The sequence below is a fragment of the Dipodomys spectabilis genome, unplaced genomic scaffold (genome assembly GCF_019054845.1).
Source record: "Dipodomys spectabilis isolate Male_0828 unplaced genomic scaffold, ASM1905484v1 ptg000455l, whole genome shotgun sequence".
Taxonomy (NCBI): Eukaryota; Metazoa; Chordata; class Mammalia; order Rodentia; family Heteromyidae; genus Dipodomys; species Dipodomys spectabilis.
The window spans coordinates 2,314,351-2,335,430 of NW_024871132.1; the positions used below are offsets into that span (position 1 = coordinate 2,314,351).

The 21,080-nt window shown below is 42.8% G+C and overlaps 1 protein-coding gene across 1 annotated transcript in view; it reads left to right on the plus strand.

Moving 5' to 3' along the window:
- The window catches only part of Ccbe1 (collagen and calcium binding EGF domains 1), a 185,005-nt gene that overhangs the window by 143,081 nt on the left and 20,844 nt on the right, over positions 1 to 21,080 (plus strand). Inside the window, exons 3-4 of the mRNA XM_042668547.1 lie at positions 12,974 to 13,026; positions 19,498 to 19,632. Coding sequence (XP_042524481.1) covers positions 12,974 to 13,026; positions 19,498 to 19,632 — 188 coding nt within the window. The remainder of the gene's footprint in view (positions 1 to 12,973; positions 13,027 to 19,497; positions 19,633 to 21,080) is intronic.

Consider the following 21,080-nt stretch of genomic DNA (forward strand, 5'->3'; position numbering starts at 1 on the left):
GCATATCTGCCCTCTCCAGATCCTTTCTCAGCTACTGCAGTCTCAACTCTACTTCCAAGGCTAACCAGTCAAAGGATGGCTAGATTGACTGAGGAGATGTCCCTCCCAGTCTTTGCTCCTTAGGTAGGCAGGAGTATTGCCTGGTAGTGCAATTTCCAAACACCCATACCACCTAATCAGAACGGAACATGGGCTGGGCAGTTTAACTTCGAAAGACATTGGACCATAGGCATCATGACAGCTTTGGTTCAAGGAATACCTGGTAATTGGAGGTTCTGTTATAAGCGTTGTCACCCTGTGGTAAAGGAGGCAAACAGTGATGTGTCCTTAGAGCAAGACAATGAGCAGTTCTTCGTGCATTTCTGCATGCCCCCTTCTGCCTTTTGTGGCTTTATCCATAAAAATCAGAATCATATCCCTGAAGAATCTTCAGACCATACCAGATGGGACCTGCCAGCTTTTGGAAATTACTGATAAGTTGGGCATTTTGGGGCATTTTGGATATTTTATTATTATAAAGCTCATACTGCTGAGAACATTTCTGATGTTCTTTGTCCTCTGTGATAGTCTAAGATCTTTTTGTCTTACATCTCTTTCTATTTTCTACCAATGGCTTGCCTCAGACCAGCATTCTTTAGTTACCTGTTGATACAGTGAAAGTTACATACTGCTTAATCTTTACTCATGCTTGTATTTCGCAATGCTTTATCATACCTATGTTAAGCATTCAATTTATGTATACCTTAGCTCCTTTGCTGTAAGAAGATAACAAAAGAACTACATTCATATTACTACTATTCTTATTATTGCCCTTCACCTGACATTAGCCATACAATGGGTGCGATGCAGAATGCTTTATACACGTCATTTAATATTCATAATAGCCTTCATGAAGTACTGTATTGATATTCTACTCTGCAGAACAAGCTGAGCTGTAACCTTATATGCAACTTTTGTCACTTACTAAAGTGAAAAGTGGAAGAATCAAGTCCTAAACTCATCTGCCTGTCCTTAAAAGTTATCTGTAACCCTGATACTTTGTAACATTGTTTCTGTATCTGTTCATAGGCTTGTTTCAGTCATACCTTCTAAGTCCATATTACCAGGGCTGGAGATAGAGTTCAGTGTTAGAGGGATTGCCTAGAATATGGAAAAAACCCATCCCAGATCAGGTGGTGAAGTTGCCAATCAACACAGCTTTCCTGGACTGCCTGTAACTCTGGGTTCTTCATTGCATACAGCAGCATGGATGGTATTTTATTTCAGATAAACTTGAATATTTTAGGTCCCATGAGGCTGAAAGATGATAAAAAGTGATCTGTTTTGTCATTCTTTCCTACAAGAAATATTACTGAGGTTACACCATGTGCCTGGCACTGCTTCAGTCAGTTCCTGCCAATCTCCAATTCCTTCTAAACTCTGTAATGCAGGGAAGGAGGAAGGAAGAAGAACAAGAGCTCACAGTGGGGACAGAAGAAAAGAAAACACAAGGGAAGAGGGAAGAGGAGGAAGAGAGAAAACGTTGTCGTTATAAATGGTGTCTTGGATAGGTTCTCCCCAAGTCAAGGGCTATCGTCAATTACAAGTCAGTGAAAATACACCCAGGAAATGTGATGCTTCAGACACCAGGCAAAGTGGCTGCAACCGCGGAGGCTGAGCCCCTGCCCTCTCCCAGTTCATGGTCGACAGACAGGAGCTGAGCAATACACGTCCTCCCATACCCTAGACGATACTCTCCAGAAAGCTTCCTTTCATCACAGAGCCAAGACTAACATCGTTGTCGGAGGAAAGACTTATTAGTCTAAGTCCTATCATCTCTTCCTATTGTAAAAGCAAGGAGAAAAGGCAAAGAGCATAAACTCCACAATAAACTCAATTATAGAGATCGGGAGGCCCCTCCCTTCTCATTAAATTACACATCAGCTACCAAGGAATGTATAGGGGTTGAAAAGTGGGTCTACCATTGACAAGGAACATTTATGATGACTTTTCATTTCCTATGATTTTAATATATTTAATATATGATTTTTATTGCTTTTTTTTTTTTTTTGGTCGGCCGTGGGGCTTGAACTCTGGGCCTGGGTGCTGTCCCTCAGCTCTTCAGCTCAAGGCGAGCGCTCTACCACTTGAGCTACAGCGCCACTTTCGGTTTTCTGATGGTTTATTGGAGATAGGAGTCTCACGGTCTCTCCTGCCCGGGCTGGCTTTGAACCGCGATCCTCAGATCTCAGCCTCCTGAGTAGCTAGGATTACAGGCGTGAGCCACCAGCGCCCGGCTTTTTATTGCATTTTTTATGATCTTTAAAAAAATGTTTCTGAATGATCTTTAAAAAGACCTATGCTGGTAAAATATACCTTAAAGACTATCTTCCTGAGCCAAGGATATAAGAAATCATTTCCCAGAGGGAAAAAGATATTTGCAGCTGAGACCCTGGCTTGGGGCCAAACTGGTATTGAAACTGGTCATCAATGAGTTACCCACACTCCCTTCTGTGACCCTACGGAAGCTGGCTCCTCTGCAGCCTGCTGTGTCTGTCTGAGTCAGGAGCAACTCCCATCATACTCCATATTTCTGTGTCTCTGTGATATTATTAATGCTGCCTGTGTCATGCCTCGCTGTGCCCACACCAAGTGTCATGGAGAATAAGTTGATAGTCTTTGTCATCTTCTCTCCTGTACCATCGGCTTAGGGAAGAGGTGGTATCTGGATCCCAGTAGCCTGGATTCACATTGCACCTCAAATACTAACATAATATTTAAGGGATGAAGACTTCTGTTTTCCCCTCAGTAAGAGAGAGTTAGAACCAAACAACACATCAAAATGCATAATATTTACATAGTACATTCTTAATCAGAAGTTGTTAAATTAAGTCGCATTCAATGCTTCTGGTTTTAACTAATCTGAATTAAAATGTGTTCTGTGAGGTTGGGTCTCCTGCTAGTGACTTAAACTGTTGTATTTCACTGAAGGACCCTAGGTATGGAGGAACGGGACATGTCACATCACGATCAAATAACTATGAAAGAAGATATCTGATCTATCCTTTCCATCTTTTAAAAAGTCAGTACAAGTGAAGCTGTCAGACTTCCTCACTTAATTCCCAAGTGGGAGAACTGGGGCCAGAATGTTGAATGAGTGAACTATGGTGGCGTGCCCCTGCATAGAGATCTCCGGAAATGTCTCACATTGTCAAGGGTAGAAAAATGAGAGCTGAGGGCCAATGAAAGTCTGCTCACACCTGGTGGTAAAAAGAGAGGGTATAGCCTGTCAAGGCACAACATCCTTTGGATTTAGATAATTTACATGGAAGGTTCCAGCCGTTTACATTTCAAGGATCAGCATTTTACAAAAGGTTCAAGGGCTCCAAATGAATGATTGTTACTGGAACAGAATAAAAGTTGTGTTCTTGGGGCCCCTGTTGGCTTACTAACCTTGCATTTCAGTAGCCTTTCTCCATGGAGCCAATTCCTCCTGTCACTTTGGCTTTGAATGTGTGTTAGGTTCCAATAAATGAAACCAACAATAATAATTTAAGCAGGATGGATTTTTTCACCCTCACACAAGGCTGTCGGGTGTCTTTGGCTGCTATGGTGACTGAGCAGTATTGTGGGATGTTTGCTTTGGCATCAATTCACCCATTACCCAAGTGTTGACCTCACATGGCCAAGCTAGAGCATCACCAGCCCGTTACTTACCCTTCATGGAAAGGTAGCGAGGGGAGCACACGGTTCCCTCCATGAACAGGGCACCACCTAAAAGTAGCAATTCTCATGACTGCTCACATCCCATTGGCCAGACTACCTCACAGACTGTATCTGGAAGTTATGAGAGGCTGGAGAATGTGGCATTCGTTCTGGATGGTTATGTGCTCAGCTGTAATTTGGCTTTCTTCTGTAGAAAAAAAAAAAACAGGAAATTAAAATACAGAGAAACAGCCATCTCTGCTGCAGGAATGACTTGACAGGGTTGCTGCTAGGTGGGGGAGGGGTGGTTATTTGTGTGGTTTTAGGGAACAGAAGATAATATTTTAAAATAGGTAATTTGCTTTAGATTTCTGGTCCATTTAGAGAAGCTGAGTTTTCCCTCCCTTTGGCTTGGTAATGAAATTGACTTTTATATTAGATTTAAAATATCATATTTTCTCATTACAAAAATAATATGTAGGGAAAACTTAGAAAATATAAGTAAGCAAAATGAAGGCTCTTGAGATGCCCAGAGAATTACAGTTTAGGAGCTGTAGGCAAAAAAAACCTGAGAGTTGAAATTGTACAACAGAAGCCAGGCATAGTAGGACACCTCTATAATTCCAGCCACTCAGGATGGCAGCCTGATGCCAGCCCAGGAAAAGGAACAAACTGAAAAGCAAAATGCTGAGAGGTAGCTCAGATGCCTGGAGGAAGGGTGTTTTCAAGTTCTGAGTTCAATCCCCAGAATACACACACATATACAAGGAAATATAGAACAAGAGCTCCCCTTCATCCTACTCCACCCCCTTTTGAGGAGGATAGGAGTTAGGAAGCAATGGCCAAACTGTAGAAAAAATCCAGAGTGGGAGAATGAGGCAGTTTATCTTGTGTAATACAGTGCTTGATAGAAGCTATAATCATGTTATTACTGATTCCTGTGTTCCTAGAAGGCTTACTGAGTTAAGGATAAAATCAGAATAAATAAATCTCCAGGGCTTTGGATGGTGTCTTTCAATGTCTCTGCCCACAGAGAACCACAGTGCTGCCAGGGAAGAATCTTTTTGCCTCAACTGTCCCCTGACGATGACCCACAGTGTAAGATTCACAACTACCAGTGCTTCCAAAACTCACCAGCTGTAGGAATGCATGTCAGCAGAGGTAGCAGTCTAAACATGTCTCACAAATGAGAAAATTGTTCCCATTAAAGTGGCCTGTAAAGCAAGCCACTGACAAAATAGTAGTTGGAAGCAAAGAGGAAAGTATAAATGTCCTGGTAAATGATACTATAATTTCCTAAAGTAATTTCTGGGCTTTCTGAGCTCCTAGTAACTTGGTCAAAAACAACTGAGTTGAAACCTAAGCTGTTCATGTTGATGACACTGCTGAATGGCAATTTCTCCCTGGTTCGTCTAGGCAATCCTGATTGGCACGGTTATGACAGAGTGCAAGATGATGGTAGTTGATGGGGTGGAAACACACTTGTGTCGCCAGGAAGGAAGCAAAATGGGTCAAGAGAGAGCTAACAGATATAGTATAGATGTGGTTACAAAGAGGAAGTAAATGAACCCAGGCTCTCATCTCCAAAAACACCCTCTGGCTTCTGGTGTCCATCTGTCTGTTATGGCTTTTGACCTACTTTTCTGGGGTACAGTAATAAGTATGGGAGATCGGAGGCTGGTGGAAACAATGGTTGAAGGTGACCACGTGCGTTCTCAGATGTGGAGGCTGTCATTGATGTCTCCTGGGAGGTCCCAGGCCTTCTTTTAGTAAAATCATCTTCTCATTGAGGTGGATATCATAATGTACACAGCGAAGAAGATGGCTCAGTGGCCTGCATGGTTCTCCATTCCTGCTAGCTGAGAAAAAAAAATCTTCATTGTGCAGTAGAACATGGAGACACAACAAGAGGCCCCAGTCTCCGTGCTTACTCTCAGTGAAGACTGAGCACCTACCACGTGAAGCCAGGCTTGATTAGTGTCTCACTGAGGGCTGCTTGTACCTTGTTCTCCCAGATCTACAGCACACACAGTGTCCTTGAGATGCTCTCTGGGCAAGGGACACAACAGGGAAATCAGAGATTGCCTTTTACATTTTCTGCTGGGGCTGATGTGTTACCAACACTTAATAAGTTCTCTGCATTTGAATTCATTAAATATCAATCACTCAGAGCCTCGGGGGTGGGCACTATTACTATGTCATTTTATAGATGAGGACAAGTTGGAGGGACTTATCAATTATCCAAGACCTGCAGATGGAAATTAGAGAGTATGCATTCAAATCTAGGAAGTTCATTTCCAAGCCCCAGAAACTATAATCCACTGATGTTCTATCTTTTGAATATATGATAAAATATTGGTTGGATGCAAACTGATCACTCATAGTCTCGTTGGAAAATGCAACTTCTGGTTGTCACCTTAACCACCCTGGAGGGTAACCCTGCCTTCCACACATGCTTCCTGCAATTCAAACAGCCTCAGCTCAGATGATGCCACGATCATGTTTTAATGGCTAAGGATTGACTTCAACCACACTACTGCTTCACTTGATCATTGTATGTGTACAGTAAAACATACAAATACAATTTACCACTTTCATCTCTTTTATGTATTGTTCAGTGGCATTTAGAACATTAACCTTCTTCTGCAACCATCACTACCAGCCGTCTCCACAACTTTGTCATTTTTCCCAAGTGGAAATTCTATGCCCATTCACCAGCAAGTCTTGCCAGGTACCTGTGTCTGAGGATCGCTATTCAAAGCCAGCCCAGGGAAGGAAAATCCAGGAGACTCTATCTCCAGTTAACCATCCAGAAAAATAGCCAGACTGAAAGCATGGCTCAAGTGGTAGGTGGAGCAGAAAAAGTAGAGCCAGATTGTGAGACACTGAGTTCAAGTCCCCAGTACCAGCATATGCATGCACACATACTCAATCAATCTTCATTTCCCTCTCTATGTAAAATAGCAGCTGCCATTTTATTTTCTGTGTTGATGAACTTATCAACTAGACAGCTCTAAGTACCTCCTGTTGGTAGAATCCTACAATATATATGTCTCTTTGTGTCTAGCTTAATTTGATTAGTATTTTATCTTTAAAGCTGATCCCATATTATAGCACATGTCACCATTTTCTTTTTAAATGCCTAGATAGAAAGTGAATCCTTTTATTCAGTTCTATTCTCAGGACCCTAGTGTCTGTATATCCCATATTTGTTTATGCTTTCCCCAATGGACATTTGGGTTGTGCCCACCTTTTAGCTATTGAATAGTATCACTATGAATATTGGTGTATAAATATCTTTGAGCCCTTGCATTCTTTTCCTTAGAGTATATATCCAGACATGGAATGGCTAGATCATATGGTTATTGTTAAATTTGTTAGGAGTTACAGTTAACTTTTCTTCGTTTAATGTCGACCATCAGTGATGGTGGATATCCTAGAAACCCATGTCACAGAGGTTAATTATGGCTCTCAATACTGTCACCAAAACTTGGTAGCAACCTTACATGTAGATAAATAGCTAGATTGGGGGTGGGGAGCACTGGATTTATTTTGAATTCACTTAAAAAATGTTTTATCCTCAGGTAGTTGTACAGAGGAGTTGCCACTTAACAAAGCCCTTTTTGAATAAAATACATCTTGATCATTGTCACCCCTTGTATAAAATGTGATGCTATGACATTTACTAGGAAGGGCTTTGTTTTTTTGTTAAAAAGCAGGACCAAGCATGCCTAGATAGAAAGTGAATCATTTTATGTGCTTCTCTTCTCAGAGCTCTAGTGTACAAAGGAATTCTAGTAGCTCATGGGAAGTTATGCAAAACTCAATAAGGACTTCAGCCAGGAGAAAAAAGGTTAAAGGGAAGAGAGGAAACATTCTCTAAGGAACTTTACAGAGAAATTCAGAACCACATTTAAACATGGCGCTGGCTGGAGGTTCTCATGGCCTTTCTTCTGTGGCACACTGCAACTTGGGCAGACTAAGGAGTATAAAATGTGCAGATTCGGATCTCTCCTTCATTTAGCATTGAGTAGCTGTGAGGAAGACACCATTCAATATGCCTTTAGAAGACACTGGTGGGGGGCATTATTTGGGGATGAAATCCTCAATTGAAGGGATTCTTGAATACGATTTGAAAACTATGTGTGTTGTATAGGACTGTACCAATGGGACCTTCTGCTTAGGAGTCTATGTTGATGTTCTGGAGCCTTGAACATCTTGGATACAATTTTCCAAAAAGCATATATCTCTTGCAGAAATAATCAAATAATATTCAGTTGAACTGGCTGAGGTTGGTATGAGACTGGAAGTCAAGCTTTTTATCAGACTTGCTGTCCTTTGGCCCCCACTTTCTGCAAAGCTGGTGCCTCCACTTTCTAAGCGTTGTGGAGGATTGTTATGGTGGGCTGGCTTGTTTCTCCCTGGTAACACCCTCTGGAGACACCTGGATTTGAAATTACTCCACTCTGCAAAAATCACTGGCTCTCTTCCATCAGTTCACCACATTCATGTTCCATTGTTCAAAGTTAGAGGGATCTCCTAAGTCCATTCAGCATAGGGTTGGCAAGTTTATTTCTTGTTCTTATTACTTGAGCTTTACCTAAAGAAAGAAAAGGGGACAGAAATACTACTATTCTTTCATCTCAAAATCAGAAGTTTCTGTCTCTCCACCTTCTCACCCCCGTTCGGTTTTAGAAGAGGTATGGCTGCTATTGATTAAGCAATGGGAAATAGATGACTTGTAAGGTGAAAGCAACTGGACAAATTCACAAAGTAACTGTTTTCATAAAGTGCAGCAAGAACACTATGTTGACCCCAGGCTAGGCCCCTTCTTTATGTTATCTAGAAGGCAAGTATTGCTTTATGCTGAGGAGACAAACTCACAAAATTTAAAAAATAAGCCTGAGGTCATCTACCTACCTTGTAAAGGGTCAAAACCAAAATTGTAAACCAGATTTGCTGGACCCCAAACCAGGACTGCTTCTACTACACAAAACTTGATACCAAAATCTATGAAATACTCTTTAAAAATTCCACTGCTCTTAACAGATGTGGTGGTGAGAGAATTGCAGTTCTCTCTATGTGGTGCCTAGAGTACCAGCTACTCAGGAGGTGGAAGTAGGGGGATCGTGGTCTGAGACTGGCCCCAGAAAAGTGAGTGTGAAACCCTTAAAAAAAAACCCAAACTGCAATAGACTCAGGCATATCTCATGTTTGCCTAACAAGTATGAGCCCAAGAGTTCAATTCCCAGTACTGCCAAAAAAGAAAATAAAGACAATCCAATGCAATATATTAAAATTTTTTTAAAGAAATCTAACAAGGAAAGCAAAAGAAGAGAGAGATTGTCCAAGAGAATTGTATTTGTCACCTGGTTTATGGAATTGTAACACCTTTGTGCAACACCTTAATAATAACAAAAATAGATTGAACAAAAGAAATCTGTATATTAGGTGCGTGAGAAGGCAGTTATGCAAGGGAAAGCCCAAGTTGATCTTAGGATCAACGTAAGATTAACCCTTCAATTGCAGTCAGGGTTTATCTGCTGACTCACTTGTTCTAACAAGATCCCTTCTAGTCCTCTAATTCTGTAGGCAGAATTCTAAAAATTCTTTTCCCAACTCAACACTAACCTTCAGCACACACCCTGATGATGTGATCTCTGTTATCTTCATCTCCTTGATTTAGCATTTCCTCCTCAAACCTCTTACACACACCTGGCTGCGGGGATGTATTCCTGGCTGCATCATTTGTGTTCATAATTTTTTACATGTGATAATTCTCAGGAGCACCCAGGGGAAATGCCTTAATCAAGAAAGTCTGTACCAGACATTGCTTTATCTATGTCACAATTATCTGACGATCACTTCCCTTTGCCAAAAACTGAGAAGAGTATTTGCATTTGGAAAATCAAGTTACAACACCTGAAGCACATTAAGAACCACTGCCTCCCTGGAGTCTCCATGAGATTTCCTCATCTTAGTTTGTTTTTCTTAAAGATACAAACTGCACAGCAGTGTTTGTAGTTGGGTCTGATGAGCACCCTGGCTTGCATGATAAGATTTCACTTTGGCCAACTCAACTTTATTATACATAAATTAAGTTGTAAGTAAGCTTTGAAATAGTATAACATACACCATTGGGGTTTATTTAGAGGCATTGGAATATTTCAGTATTTGTTTTAAATGCAAATTTAGGATCAGTGAGTGTTTTTACATACAAAATTATGACATGTTGGCCAGGAATTCTGGGGTCGGCAGGAGGATGCTTGGGAATCTTAATTACCCTTGCCCTGGAGTAGGGCTGGGCTCAGTGATGTAATTAAGGACAAACCTAAAAGGAAAGTTAATTCTGAGCTGAGGAGATGTTTAAATAATGCATATCCATCATCAAACTTGGATCTTCTCCTGCTAGAGCTCTATAACCTTTGAAAGCATTTCAGATTGCTGTATTATCACTTAGTTCCTTCAAAAAGCATGTAACAGAGCCAGGCATGGTGATACTTTCCAGCATGGGCTACTTAATCAGACGTATCTCAAAAAAACAAAACAAAAAACAAAAAAATTGCTTCTGGCTCAATTGTGTGGACAAGCTCAAGTCTTAAAATGCTCAAAAAGGTGACAGTGTCCAAGTTTAATGTTTCACGTTCAGAGAGCTTGCAAGTATCCTCTCCATTTTGAGAACTTCAAAATGACTTTCGGCATCTAGGAGATTATACCTTAGCCACAGTATTTAAACAGAAACAAATAGAACCACATGTTTCAATGCAGTGCTAGACGTCAGATTTCACTATCAAAACCACATGTTTTCCTTCCCCCAGTGCAGCTTTCTTACAGACCACTTGACTTCCAATCCATGTAGTGTACCATTCCCTCTCTTACAGCTTTCTGCAGGGTGGCTGCAAGTAATACAGTAGATAATAACTGTAAAATTTTAATTAATACTTCTTTTAAAGTTGGTTTTCTGTTTGCTTGTTTGGAGCTTGGACTCTTTTAAAAACCATGAGAAACCAGACTTGAGTTTTAAGTTCCATACAATGTAAAGGTAGATCCTTTACATCTGGTCTAAATCATCATCACCATCGTCATCATCACCATCGTCATCATCATCATCATCATCATCATCATCATCAATCTATTCTCTATGGGTTTCTCTTGGCATGTAAGATTATATTTTCGATATGGTTGAAAATTATTTCAAATGAGAATGGTCTGAACATTGCTATATGCCATTAATATTGAAAAATTGGATGAATGTGTGGATGGATAGAAGGAAATGTATCGTAGGAGGAAGGGAACCTGGGCTATTTTGCTCAAATCTGTTTTTAGAGCATCCTAAATGCACTCTTTCCATCATGAAAACCCACTGCTGTGTTTTTATGTTTGTTTGTGTATGTTCCAGTCCTTGGTGCTTGAATTCATGGCCTGGGCTTTTTTGTTCTCTCTCAAGGCTAGCATTCTAAATACTTGAGCCATAGCTCTACTTCTGGTGGTTAATTTTCTTATGGACTTTCCTGCCTGCACTGGCTTAGACCCATGTTCCTCAGATCTCATCTTCCTAAGTAGGTAGATAATAAGCATGAACCACCTGTGCCCAGCCCTATTTGTGCTTTCGAAGTTTCCTGCCACAGCTGTGCTGCATGTGGGAAATGATACCAGGAGAGGAATGAAATGACATTGCTGTACTGATTGGATTCAGACTTCTCGCTTATGTAAAATTCAAAAGTCCTTATTTCATGTTTTATGTTCTAGAGATTACTTAGGTTTCTCTTCTAAATGAGAATTCACCCAGGAGACAAGCCAGAGAAAGTAATTTGACCAAATACTGTAATTAAAGGGTAACAATTTGCAAGCATAGAAAGTAATTGTTGCCTTATTTGTATATAAATGTGGTAGAAAAATGAACATAAATCTGTCAGAACATTTTTGACCTAGGTGATGGCCCTGACCGTTTCCCGCAGGTGGGAGCTTGCTTTCAGACTTATTTACAGATCAGTAGTGTATGTCACTTCCACTAAGCCATGGGAGTGATCTGTCCACACAGGAGACTATGAGTGGCGTGCAGTCCCCAGCTGGTGTATTTAATTTAGCCACCCAAAAATCAGTGCTCATAAACACAAGGGAGAATATCATCCCAACAGAAATAACCTTGAGTATGATTTTTATAGTTGCAAAGAAACAGTTTTTAAAATGATAGTTTAGCTATCATTTTAAAATCATAGCTTAGCCAATTGGAGATTTCTTGGGTGATAATCTTGAGATTGGTGAATCCTGGTTAATTCTTTGTTTCTGATGCATGGCATGGGAAGTGAGCTCATGTGGGCTCCACCTAGGAGAGCAGAGAAGGGAATGTACTGGGAGCAAGAGATATGGAAAAGCAGAGAGGACATTGCCACTTCAGGGAAAATGTCTGTACTATACCATTTCACACAAAATAGAGAAATGTAGCTCCATTTTCCCCTAGCATGATCACATTTATTGCATCTACACAACCATACATCTTGCAAAAAGCACTTGTGTACAGTTTTGAAAGGCACATTTTAAGTCTTTTGTGCCAATCCAGATATTTACCATTCATGATACTCTTTACTTCTTCCTATACATTGTAGTTTTCATGTTTTAATTCGTTTTTAGCCTGAAGAAATGTCTTTATTCTATCCTCATTCTTGAGGATGGAATAGAGAACTGGATTTATTTATTAGTTTGCAGCACTGTGAGAATGCAAATGTTTTTCTTCTAGCAGTCAATTTACTTGGATAGACTAGAGGTGGAAACTGGTTTATGGTAGGTGGTGGATCAGGTTTTCAGCCAGCCCCTTTTATGGTTCTTTAGGTGAGTTTTAAATGCTTGGTTTCCTATATTATGTGGCAGATCCTGGTATTAGAAGATAAGGACATGTAATTTTGATAAAACTTTTCATTTTACTCTTAGACTATGTTAACAGAATTTCACTTCTATGCCTCAGGTTTTTCTAGGCACAAGGTAATTTCATTCTCTGTTAGAAACGGAGCTGGGCATGCTGGGCATGCCGTAGCTCTCCCGAGGATGGGGGGCTTACCCTCAGAGGCTGACCTCAGGCAAAAGTACCAGGCCCTATCTGAAAAATAAACTACAGCAAAAAAAAAAAAAGGTCTGGGATGTGATTCAAATGGTAGAATACTTGCCTAATAAGCATGAGGTCTTCAAATTCAAACCATAGTACTGACAAATAGATGGATAGACAACACTGTAACAATTTTATTTTTAATCTATCATCACATTTGAAATGCCTTCTTGTTTGTTTGTCTCTTAGGAAAAAATGCTGCAAAGGGTATAAATTTGTTCTTGGACAGTGTATCCCAGAAGGTATGTACTATAAAAGATCTTACTTTATTCACAATGAATCATTAGAAGTCTATAAAATTCAAGTAGACATGGATAAATGTTGTCTGTGTTAGGTATCTGTGTGTCTGTGTCTGATTCTTGTGGACATTATATTTTTCACATGCTGATTCATTAGATATAATACATTCTGTCAAAACCATTACATGATTCATTCACACACATCAAGCCTTTTTTACACTTCTGCTTTATGCTTAATAAGCTTTAAATTACCTAGTTAGCATTTCATGGCTTGATTGTAGGCCAGCTCTCTCCTGGCTGATGGCTGGACCTGTTTGCTGTGTGTTGAACTTTTTGTCCCTTTTCATGACCATCATCAAATATTGCTTAGCATAGTATTGGTGTATGGACCCATCTCCCGGTGAACACTTCAGAGTGAGGAATAGGAACTGGGTCCTCGGGAACCAGAAAAGCTTAGATTGTATTATGCTTCCATATTCTATTTAATATGACCTCAGGAAAGTTCCTTGCTGATCCTTAATTTTCACAGGCAGATGTTGATACTGAGGTCATATGGATCTTTAAAGCAATTTTGCCATGGCTGAGTGAGGTGGCTCATGCCTGTAATTCCAGCTACTGGGGAGGCAAAGCGTGGCTGCTCAAACCTGAGGGCCAAACCTGGCCCATCACCTGATTCAGGAAATGAAGTCTGATTAAACACAGTCGTGCTCATAGGCTTAGTATTGTTTCTGCCTTCTTTTTCATGACAATAATGGAATTGAGTAGTTGCAACAGATGATTTGGCTCATTTCTGGAAAAAGATTTCTAATCTCTGCTGTTTGGCCAGGTGACAGGATGATCTGATTTATCCAGCTAAGTAGTTAAGAATTGATGGACGTGGGGTGCAGAGACCTCTAATGGTTTTCCTGGCTTATAACCGGGAAAAATATATTTGCATTTATATACATATAGAAAATCCCCAGTGTAGTTATAACCTCTGATAGTTCTAGTTCTACCTTTGTGAGGAAATTTATACTAAGATCTGTAATGGCTAGACTAATTTACATTCCCACCAAAACTCTATAAGGGTTCCTATTTTGGACTTTTGTTTGCTGCATCAGTATTCACAAGAGGCAAGTTGTAGAAGCAGCCAAGATGCCCATAAAACAGATGAACAGATAAAGAAAATGTGTGTGTGTGTGTGTGTGTGTGTGTGTATACACACGTATATAATACTCCACTATAGTATTATTTAGCCATCAAGAAGAACCAAATCCTGTAGACTATTTGAGATCATCATGTTAGCAACGTAAGCCAGACTCAAAAGGAAAAAATATACCATTTTCTTTCATTTACAAGATGTTGTTTTTTTTTTAGAAAGATACCTGATTATATTCAATGTACATTACATAAAAATTGAACTGTGTAACTTGAGGATAAGAGGGAGGGGGAGAAATGAGGGAGAATGATGGAAGGGTAACATTAATCAAGATGCGCTGTACTCATAGCCTGACTTACGGAATTGAAACCTCTTTGTGCAACTACTTAATAATAAAAAATTCAAAATTAAATGTATTACAATTAAGAAAAAAGAAAAACATGAAAATTAAGGTGACTGTTCTGGGAAGAAAATGAGTGCCAGGGACAAAAGGAAAAGAGGGTGGAGAGAGGGTAACAGGGTGCAGATATGACGAAAGAATGTTATATGCATGCATGCGAATGCCGTATGAAGCTCCTAATTGTGTACAGTCAGTGTGCGCTAACAGAGGGGTTGAGCACAAGCTGTGTGGAGGGGCTTGCTCTCGTTATCCAGGGGACTTAGTCTCTGACAGGTAGCCAGCCAATCATGAGCACCTGTAGCAGAAGAAGCAGAGCAGAGGAAGCTCTTCCCGGGCTTCGGGCACTGTGTTTAATGCACTTTCCAATTTTATCTTCATTTTAAAAACAATGCAGACACTATTGTTGTTCTTTTTTTGTTGCTCATGGGGCTTGAACTCTGGGCCTGGGTGCCATCCCTCAGCTCTTCAGCTCAAGGCTAGCACTCTACCATTAAGCCACAGCACCACCTCCAGTTTTCTAGTGGCTTCCTGGAGATAAGAGTCTCACAGACTTTCCTGCCTGGGCTGGCTTTGAACTGTGATCCTCAGATCTCAGCCTCCTGAGTAGCTAGGATTACAGGCAGGAGCCACTGGTTCCAGGCTTGTTGTTGTGAGGAAATCAAGGCTCAACAAACCTGAGATCAGCAAGGCATGATGATATGCTCTATAATCTTAGCACTTGAGAGGTTGAGGTGGGAGGCTGTGAGCCCAGGGTTTGAACCCAGAGGAGGAGGAAGAGGAGGAAGGGGAGAGGAGGGGGGGAGAGAGAAGGAGGAGGAGGATCTGAGATCACAGAGAGAATGACCAAGTTGGGGGGTGGGCACTCGTATGTGAGCTAGAGAGCCAGCGTGTTGACAGGATTGAGTAGACGGTGTTGAGGAGGTAGGGCAGGCGTGGCACTGACAGTGGCCCTTGAAAACTGGCTAGGATGCCACCAGTAACGAGGTGCTAAGAGTAAGGGTAGAGGAGCTGGCTGGGCATGGCTGGAGGTGAAAGCGTGGATGGAAGGAAGAATCAGTAGCGAGACGGCACGGCTGTGACAAAGGACAAAGGAAAAGCCAACTGGGGCTTGTGAAGTTGCAGGAACACATAGAGGGATCCTCTAATTGGGAAAATCTCAAGAGATAATACCAGACATCAAATGCAGAAGTAACCAGTGAATACTTAAGACTTATTTAGTTTAGGTTGAGGCTCTTTCTTTCCTTACCCCTCACCCTCTTTCACCTCTTCCTCTTCTTCCTCCTCCTCTTCCTCTTCCTCCTCTTCTTCTCTTTCTCCTTCTCCTCCTCCTTTTTTCTCTCACTCTGTCTCTCTCTCTGATTTTTGTGAGACAATGTCACACTATACAATCCAAGCTGGCCTTAATCCCTAGATCCTTCCGGCTTTACCTCCCATGAGTCAAAAATTACTGGCCTGTACCACCACGCTATGGTTCATTATCTCTTTTCCAAAATGCTTGAGATCAGAAATGATTCCTTTTTTTTTTTTATTTGAGAACATACTATACAGAGGGGTTACAATTACATGGGCCAGAAATGATTCCTATTTCAGTATTTTGGGGATTTGTGAATGTTTTCATAGATTTATCAGTCGAGCATCTATAATCTAGGAATCTGAAATGCTCCAAACTCTAAAACAGCATTGCAGAGCACGTTTACTAGGGTGCACTGCTGGCTAGACACCGGGACCTGAAAAGGCAAAGGAGCAACAGCACCACAGAGATATAAGTGCGGCAGCGCTACCACCCCAAGGCTAGGCAAGCAGAGATGGTGGCCGATCAGGCTTAGAGGAGGTGCCGTTGGATGCGCCCCAAACCTCCGAGGCATGAGTGGCAGGTGCTCTTTCTCTCAAGTAGGGGTCTGGGAGCCTTATCTTCATGAGGTTGTACCCATTGCCTGGTGCTCATAGCTCAGAAATGGGATGTAATGAGGCCAATTCTGCAATTGTAGGGCAAGCTACAAACTGCTTCTACCAAATAAGCTACTAGAGGGCTAGAAAGGGGGAAGAATGAAATGAGTCTTGGGGAGCACCGGCAGTAAGCAGAGAGGTCCATATTCCTCTTTCCTCTTCGTGTGTGTGTGTGTGTGTGTGTGTGTGTGTGTGTGTGTCTGTCTGTCTGTCTGTCTGTCTGTCTTCCTGTCTCTCTGTCTTTCTGGCTGTTTCCCTTCTGCAACCCAATATCATTTATCAGCAATGATAAATAGCTGTCAAGGAAGAAATGTGGTTTCTAAAGTCTCAAGTCACAAAGTATCTGAGGGAAGGGATGGAGAACAGGTTTGAAATCAATAGAAAGGCTCAATCTGGCACTGCCAACGTACCTGAGACTCTCCTAATGCCTCAGGTCATCAGACTTCAGGGCTCAGCAGAAAACTTTCATATCATCACTATAATGTGAACACTGGAGAGTTATCCAACAAAATGTCAATGAAACTTTTGGCCATGAAAGTCCTGGGAAGTGGAGAACTCCAGGGTTGAGTGGGCAGCAGTGGGTAAGGCAATGGAAAAGCTAAATGTGAGCTGGGCACTGGTGGTTCACACCTGTGATCCTAGCTACGCAGGAGGTTGAGATCAGTGGGGATAGCAGTTTGAAGCAAACCCTGGCAGGAAAGTCTGTGAGACTCTTATGTGAGAAAAAAAAAAAGCTGGAAATGGAGCTGTGACTCAAGTGGTACTGTGCTAGCCTTGAATAAAAAGCTTAGGGACAACTCCCAGGCCCTGAGTTCAAACCCAAGACTGGAAAGAAAGAAAGAAAAAGAAAGAAAGAAAGAAAGGAAGAAAGGAAGAAAGGAAGAAAGGAAGAAAGGAAGAAAGGAAGAAAGGAAGAAAGGAAGAAAGGAAGAAAGAAAGAAAGGAAAGAAAGAGAGAAAAAGAAAGAGAGAGAGAAAGAAAGAGAGAGGGAGGAGGGAAGGAGGGAGATAGGGAAGGAGGGAGGTAGGGAAGGAGATAGGGAGGGAAGGAGAGAGGAAGGAAGGAAGGAAGGAAGGAAGGAAGGAAGGAAGGAAGGAAGGAAGGAAGGAAGGAAGGAAGGAAGGAAAGCAAAAGCTCAATGTGCCTCTTCCAAGGCTGGCAATCAACAGGGAGAGCTTAAAAGAAAGAAGCAATGCGTTCTGGCCATCTGGAGATGCGGCATGAAAACACCCACAGATGTGGAGGCAGACAAGGATTTGATGCACAGGGGTTGTGGGAAGCTCAAAGCAAGCCTCAACGCAGTTCTTTAGACAGCCTCTCTGCCTCTCTCCTCTCCACCTTTCTCTTCCTCCTCTGGCGGCTGCCCAGTAGCAGCCATGCGTGGACAGCTCGTCTCCAGTCACGCTAAGACCTTCTGCATTCCCAACTTGGGTTGCCTAGAGGTGAAGTTTCTTTGGGGAAAACCCATTCAGGCTGAGGCAGCTTGTGTCAGGGTTGGTGAGAACTCATGCAGGAAAGCAGGCCGGGAGTTATGCCTGTGGGAAGGCGCCGCAACCAGGACAGCTCTCCAGAGTTACGTGGGAGTGGCGGATCCTTGTCAAGCCAACCCTGCCTACTCACCTTCACGGCGGATCCAGGCCCCCCCTGTGGCCAGGAAGAGTGTCCCCGTCAGCACCCGGGGAGATAGTGCTGTGATTGATGACGCGCTGGGTCTGCGCTGGGAGCAGATGCTGAGCCTGAGCTCCTGACTTAGAGCCAAAGTCCCGACAGAAACTCATGAAATAGCAGCTCATAAAAACCCAGAGGAGCAGATGCTCTAATTCTTTATGAGTAGAGGAGCATGCACCCCAATTTGCACGAGCTTTGCAAGCGCATACCTTCGGCACTCGCTTAGACAAGCACTGCCCCTGAGAACTCTCTCATGTTTTATTTTTTAGTACTGAAGGGGCCGTGCATTCACTGAGGAGACTACCTACCACTTGAGCTATGTTCCCAGTTCTTTTTGTCTTTAGTTTGTTTCTCAGATAGTCTCACACTATCTTTGCCTAGACCAGACTCAATCCACAGTGCTCCTACCACCTATCCAAGTCTCTCGGAGAGTAGACCTGCACTACCAAACCTGGCCTACTTGCATTTCTTACCCTTCCCCTCTTCCCCTCTTCTCTTCTTGCTCGACTTCTGGCCCTTCCTCTCACAAATACCCATCACCAGGGCTGGCCTTTCTGTAGATTCTTCTGGAAGGAATTCTCTGTCTCTGTGTCAGTTGGCAGGGAGTGGGAGACAAAATAAGCCCCAAGAGAATTCGGGACAGCTGGTCACCAGCTAAAGCATCAGTTCTCTGAATAACAATGAAGACCCAAGGACCCAGAAGAGAAAGCACAGTAACGTTTGCTTTTGACCATTGCTTTTAACTGCATACTAAGTTATCCACTACAGAACTCTCTATTGCAGAGAAATAGATGGACCTGGAAAAAAATTATGTGAAGTAAGTCAGGCCCAGAGAGATGAAGGATGCATGTCTTCTCTCATATGTGGAAGTGAGATCTAATTTATAAATCTATAGGTACACATATTCAGGGTCCTATGCAGCTATCCACAAATGTGTTAACCAAGCCTGGTCTATGCAGGGGAGAATTCCACTGGTGTAGCTCCTTTGAACAGTTAATCTGTAATATAACAAAATGACTACCAGGAAACCAGAACTCAAGGTGGGGGCAAGGTGAGACCAAGGGGAAGAAGAGGGGAATGCAGTCCTAATCATCAATGAGTATTTTATTAAATTAAGGAAACTGGGGAGGTGGGTGGGTTTGGACGAGAATGACGGGAGGGTGGCATGGCTCAAGATGCATTATACTCCCAGGTTGAATGGAAATCCCTTTGCATAATTACTTCAAGATAATAATTAATAATAATACAACTCCTAGAAGAGCAGAGAGTGTTACTCCCCTCCTCCTCCTGTGGCTCACGTGATTGCACTTTTCTTTTTCAGATTATGATGTCTGTGCCCAAGCCCCCTGCGAGCAGCAGTGCACAGACAACTTCGGCCGAGTGCTGTGTACTTGTTACCCAGGATACCGATATGACCGGGAGAGACACCGGAAGCGAGAGAAGCCATATTGCCTGGGTATGTTAGGATGCATGTTGGATGCCGACACTTAGGGACATGCCTCGTGAGATGGTGTCATCTCCGTGGCATGTTTCTTCATGAGCAGGACTGGCTCAGAAATGTCACTCTGATCTTTGATTCCTCTCCCTTAAATCCTCAGAAGGATGGAGTTGGATTTGGACTTACCCTCCATATTGTTCACTACCATTCATCCTGATGATCAAAAAACCCAACTATGTCCCCGGGCTCCCTAAGGGAGCTGATAATATCCTAACTCAACGCGAGACAAGAGCTGGAGAAAAGGAACAATGTCAAGTGTTACTAGGATCGTATGAAGCAGAATATAAGTGATCAGGCATAAAAACAACAAAATAAGACGTGCTCTTAGAAGACAGCTAGGAAAAGGAACGTGTCCATGTAGCAGGCAGGTTGTAAGAAAGTCGGAGGGAAGTGGAGCCAGCCACCTGGGCTGCAGCTGAGCAAACAGCCCAGCTACCCCCAATAGCCACCCACTCCGTCCTTTCTTTCCCAGCCACGAGGTTTTCCCACCATGCGCTCTGTGAGTTCCGGAGGCAAGTGGAGGACCTGTTGTCCCCCGAGAACCCCATGTTTCAGAGTGCACTCACTCCATAGGCAACCTGTCCTTGTTTGCTTTCAAAATAAATAGGTCCTTGGCCTTCTCTCCAGACCTGGTGAGTCACAACTCCAAGGACTGTGTCTGGAAATGGGCATTTGTTTTCACCAGTACTTCCAATGAAGTTGTCCAGTGAAGTTGCAGAATCAGGTGGAAGATGAACTGGGACTGGCAGAGGCTCCCGAGTGGGCCACAACCAGTTGTTAGACGTCCTTCTCCTCTCCCCAGCAGGGGCTCTCAGGAGACCCCATTAGAAGCCTGTTTTCCCCCTGCCACGTCTGGGCATGGTGCTCTCACTAACCAAGGAAGGAGAATGGAGTGGACGCACTCTTCCCTCTGACGGCCCAAGCCACTCCAGATGGCCTTGTCCTAGGCAACAGGGCTTGAATTTCAGTTTCTGGTATCTACCTTACCCTGATCTTTGCATCTGGGGGATCTGTGCACCTTACATTGAACTAAAAATCATGTCCTCTCCTTCTGGAGGAAAAGGCATTCAGCCTGAGACTCCTCCTGTGGGAGGGTCCTGCTGGACTCACCCACTACAGAGGACGTAGCCTGTGCTGTCCGGGAAGGGAGCCCATGTGACATGAGCATGCTCCTCCCCTTGGCACACACATGGCCTACCAGAGCTGAGTCCTCTGCAGCTCGTCCAGAGAGCAGCTTCCATGCCATTGTGCTCCTAACGTTCAGGGCGGGGCGCTATCTGCCCACCACATGTGCATGGCCTGCGGCTGGGTCCTGCTTCCCACCCACTGCTGCCCTGTGTCTCCAGCCGGTGAGCAGGAAACGGAATCAGGCCTCCCCGCTCTCCATGGTGGGAAAGGCTCTTGTT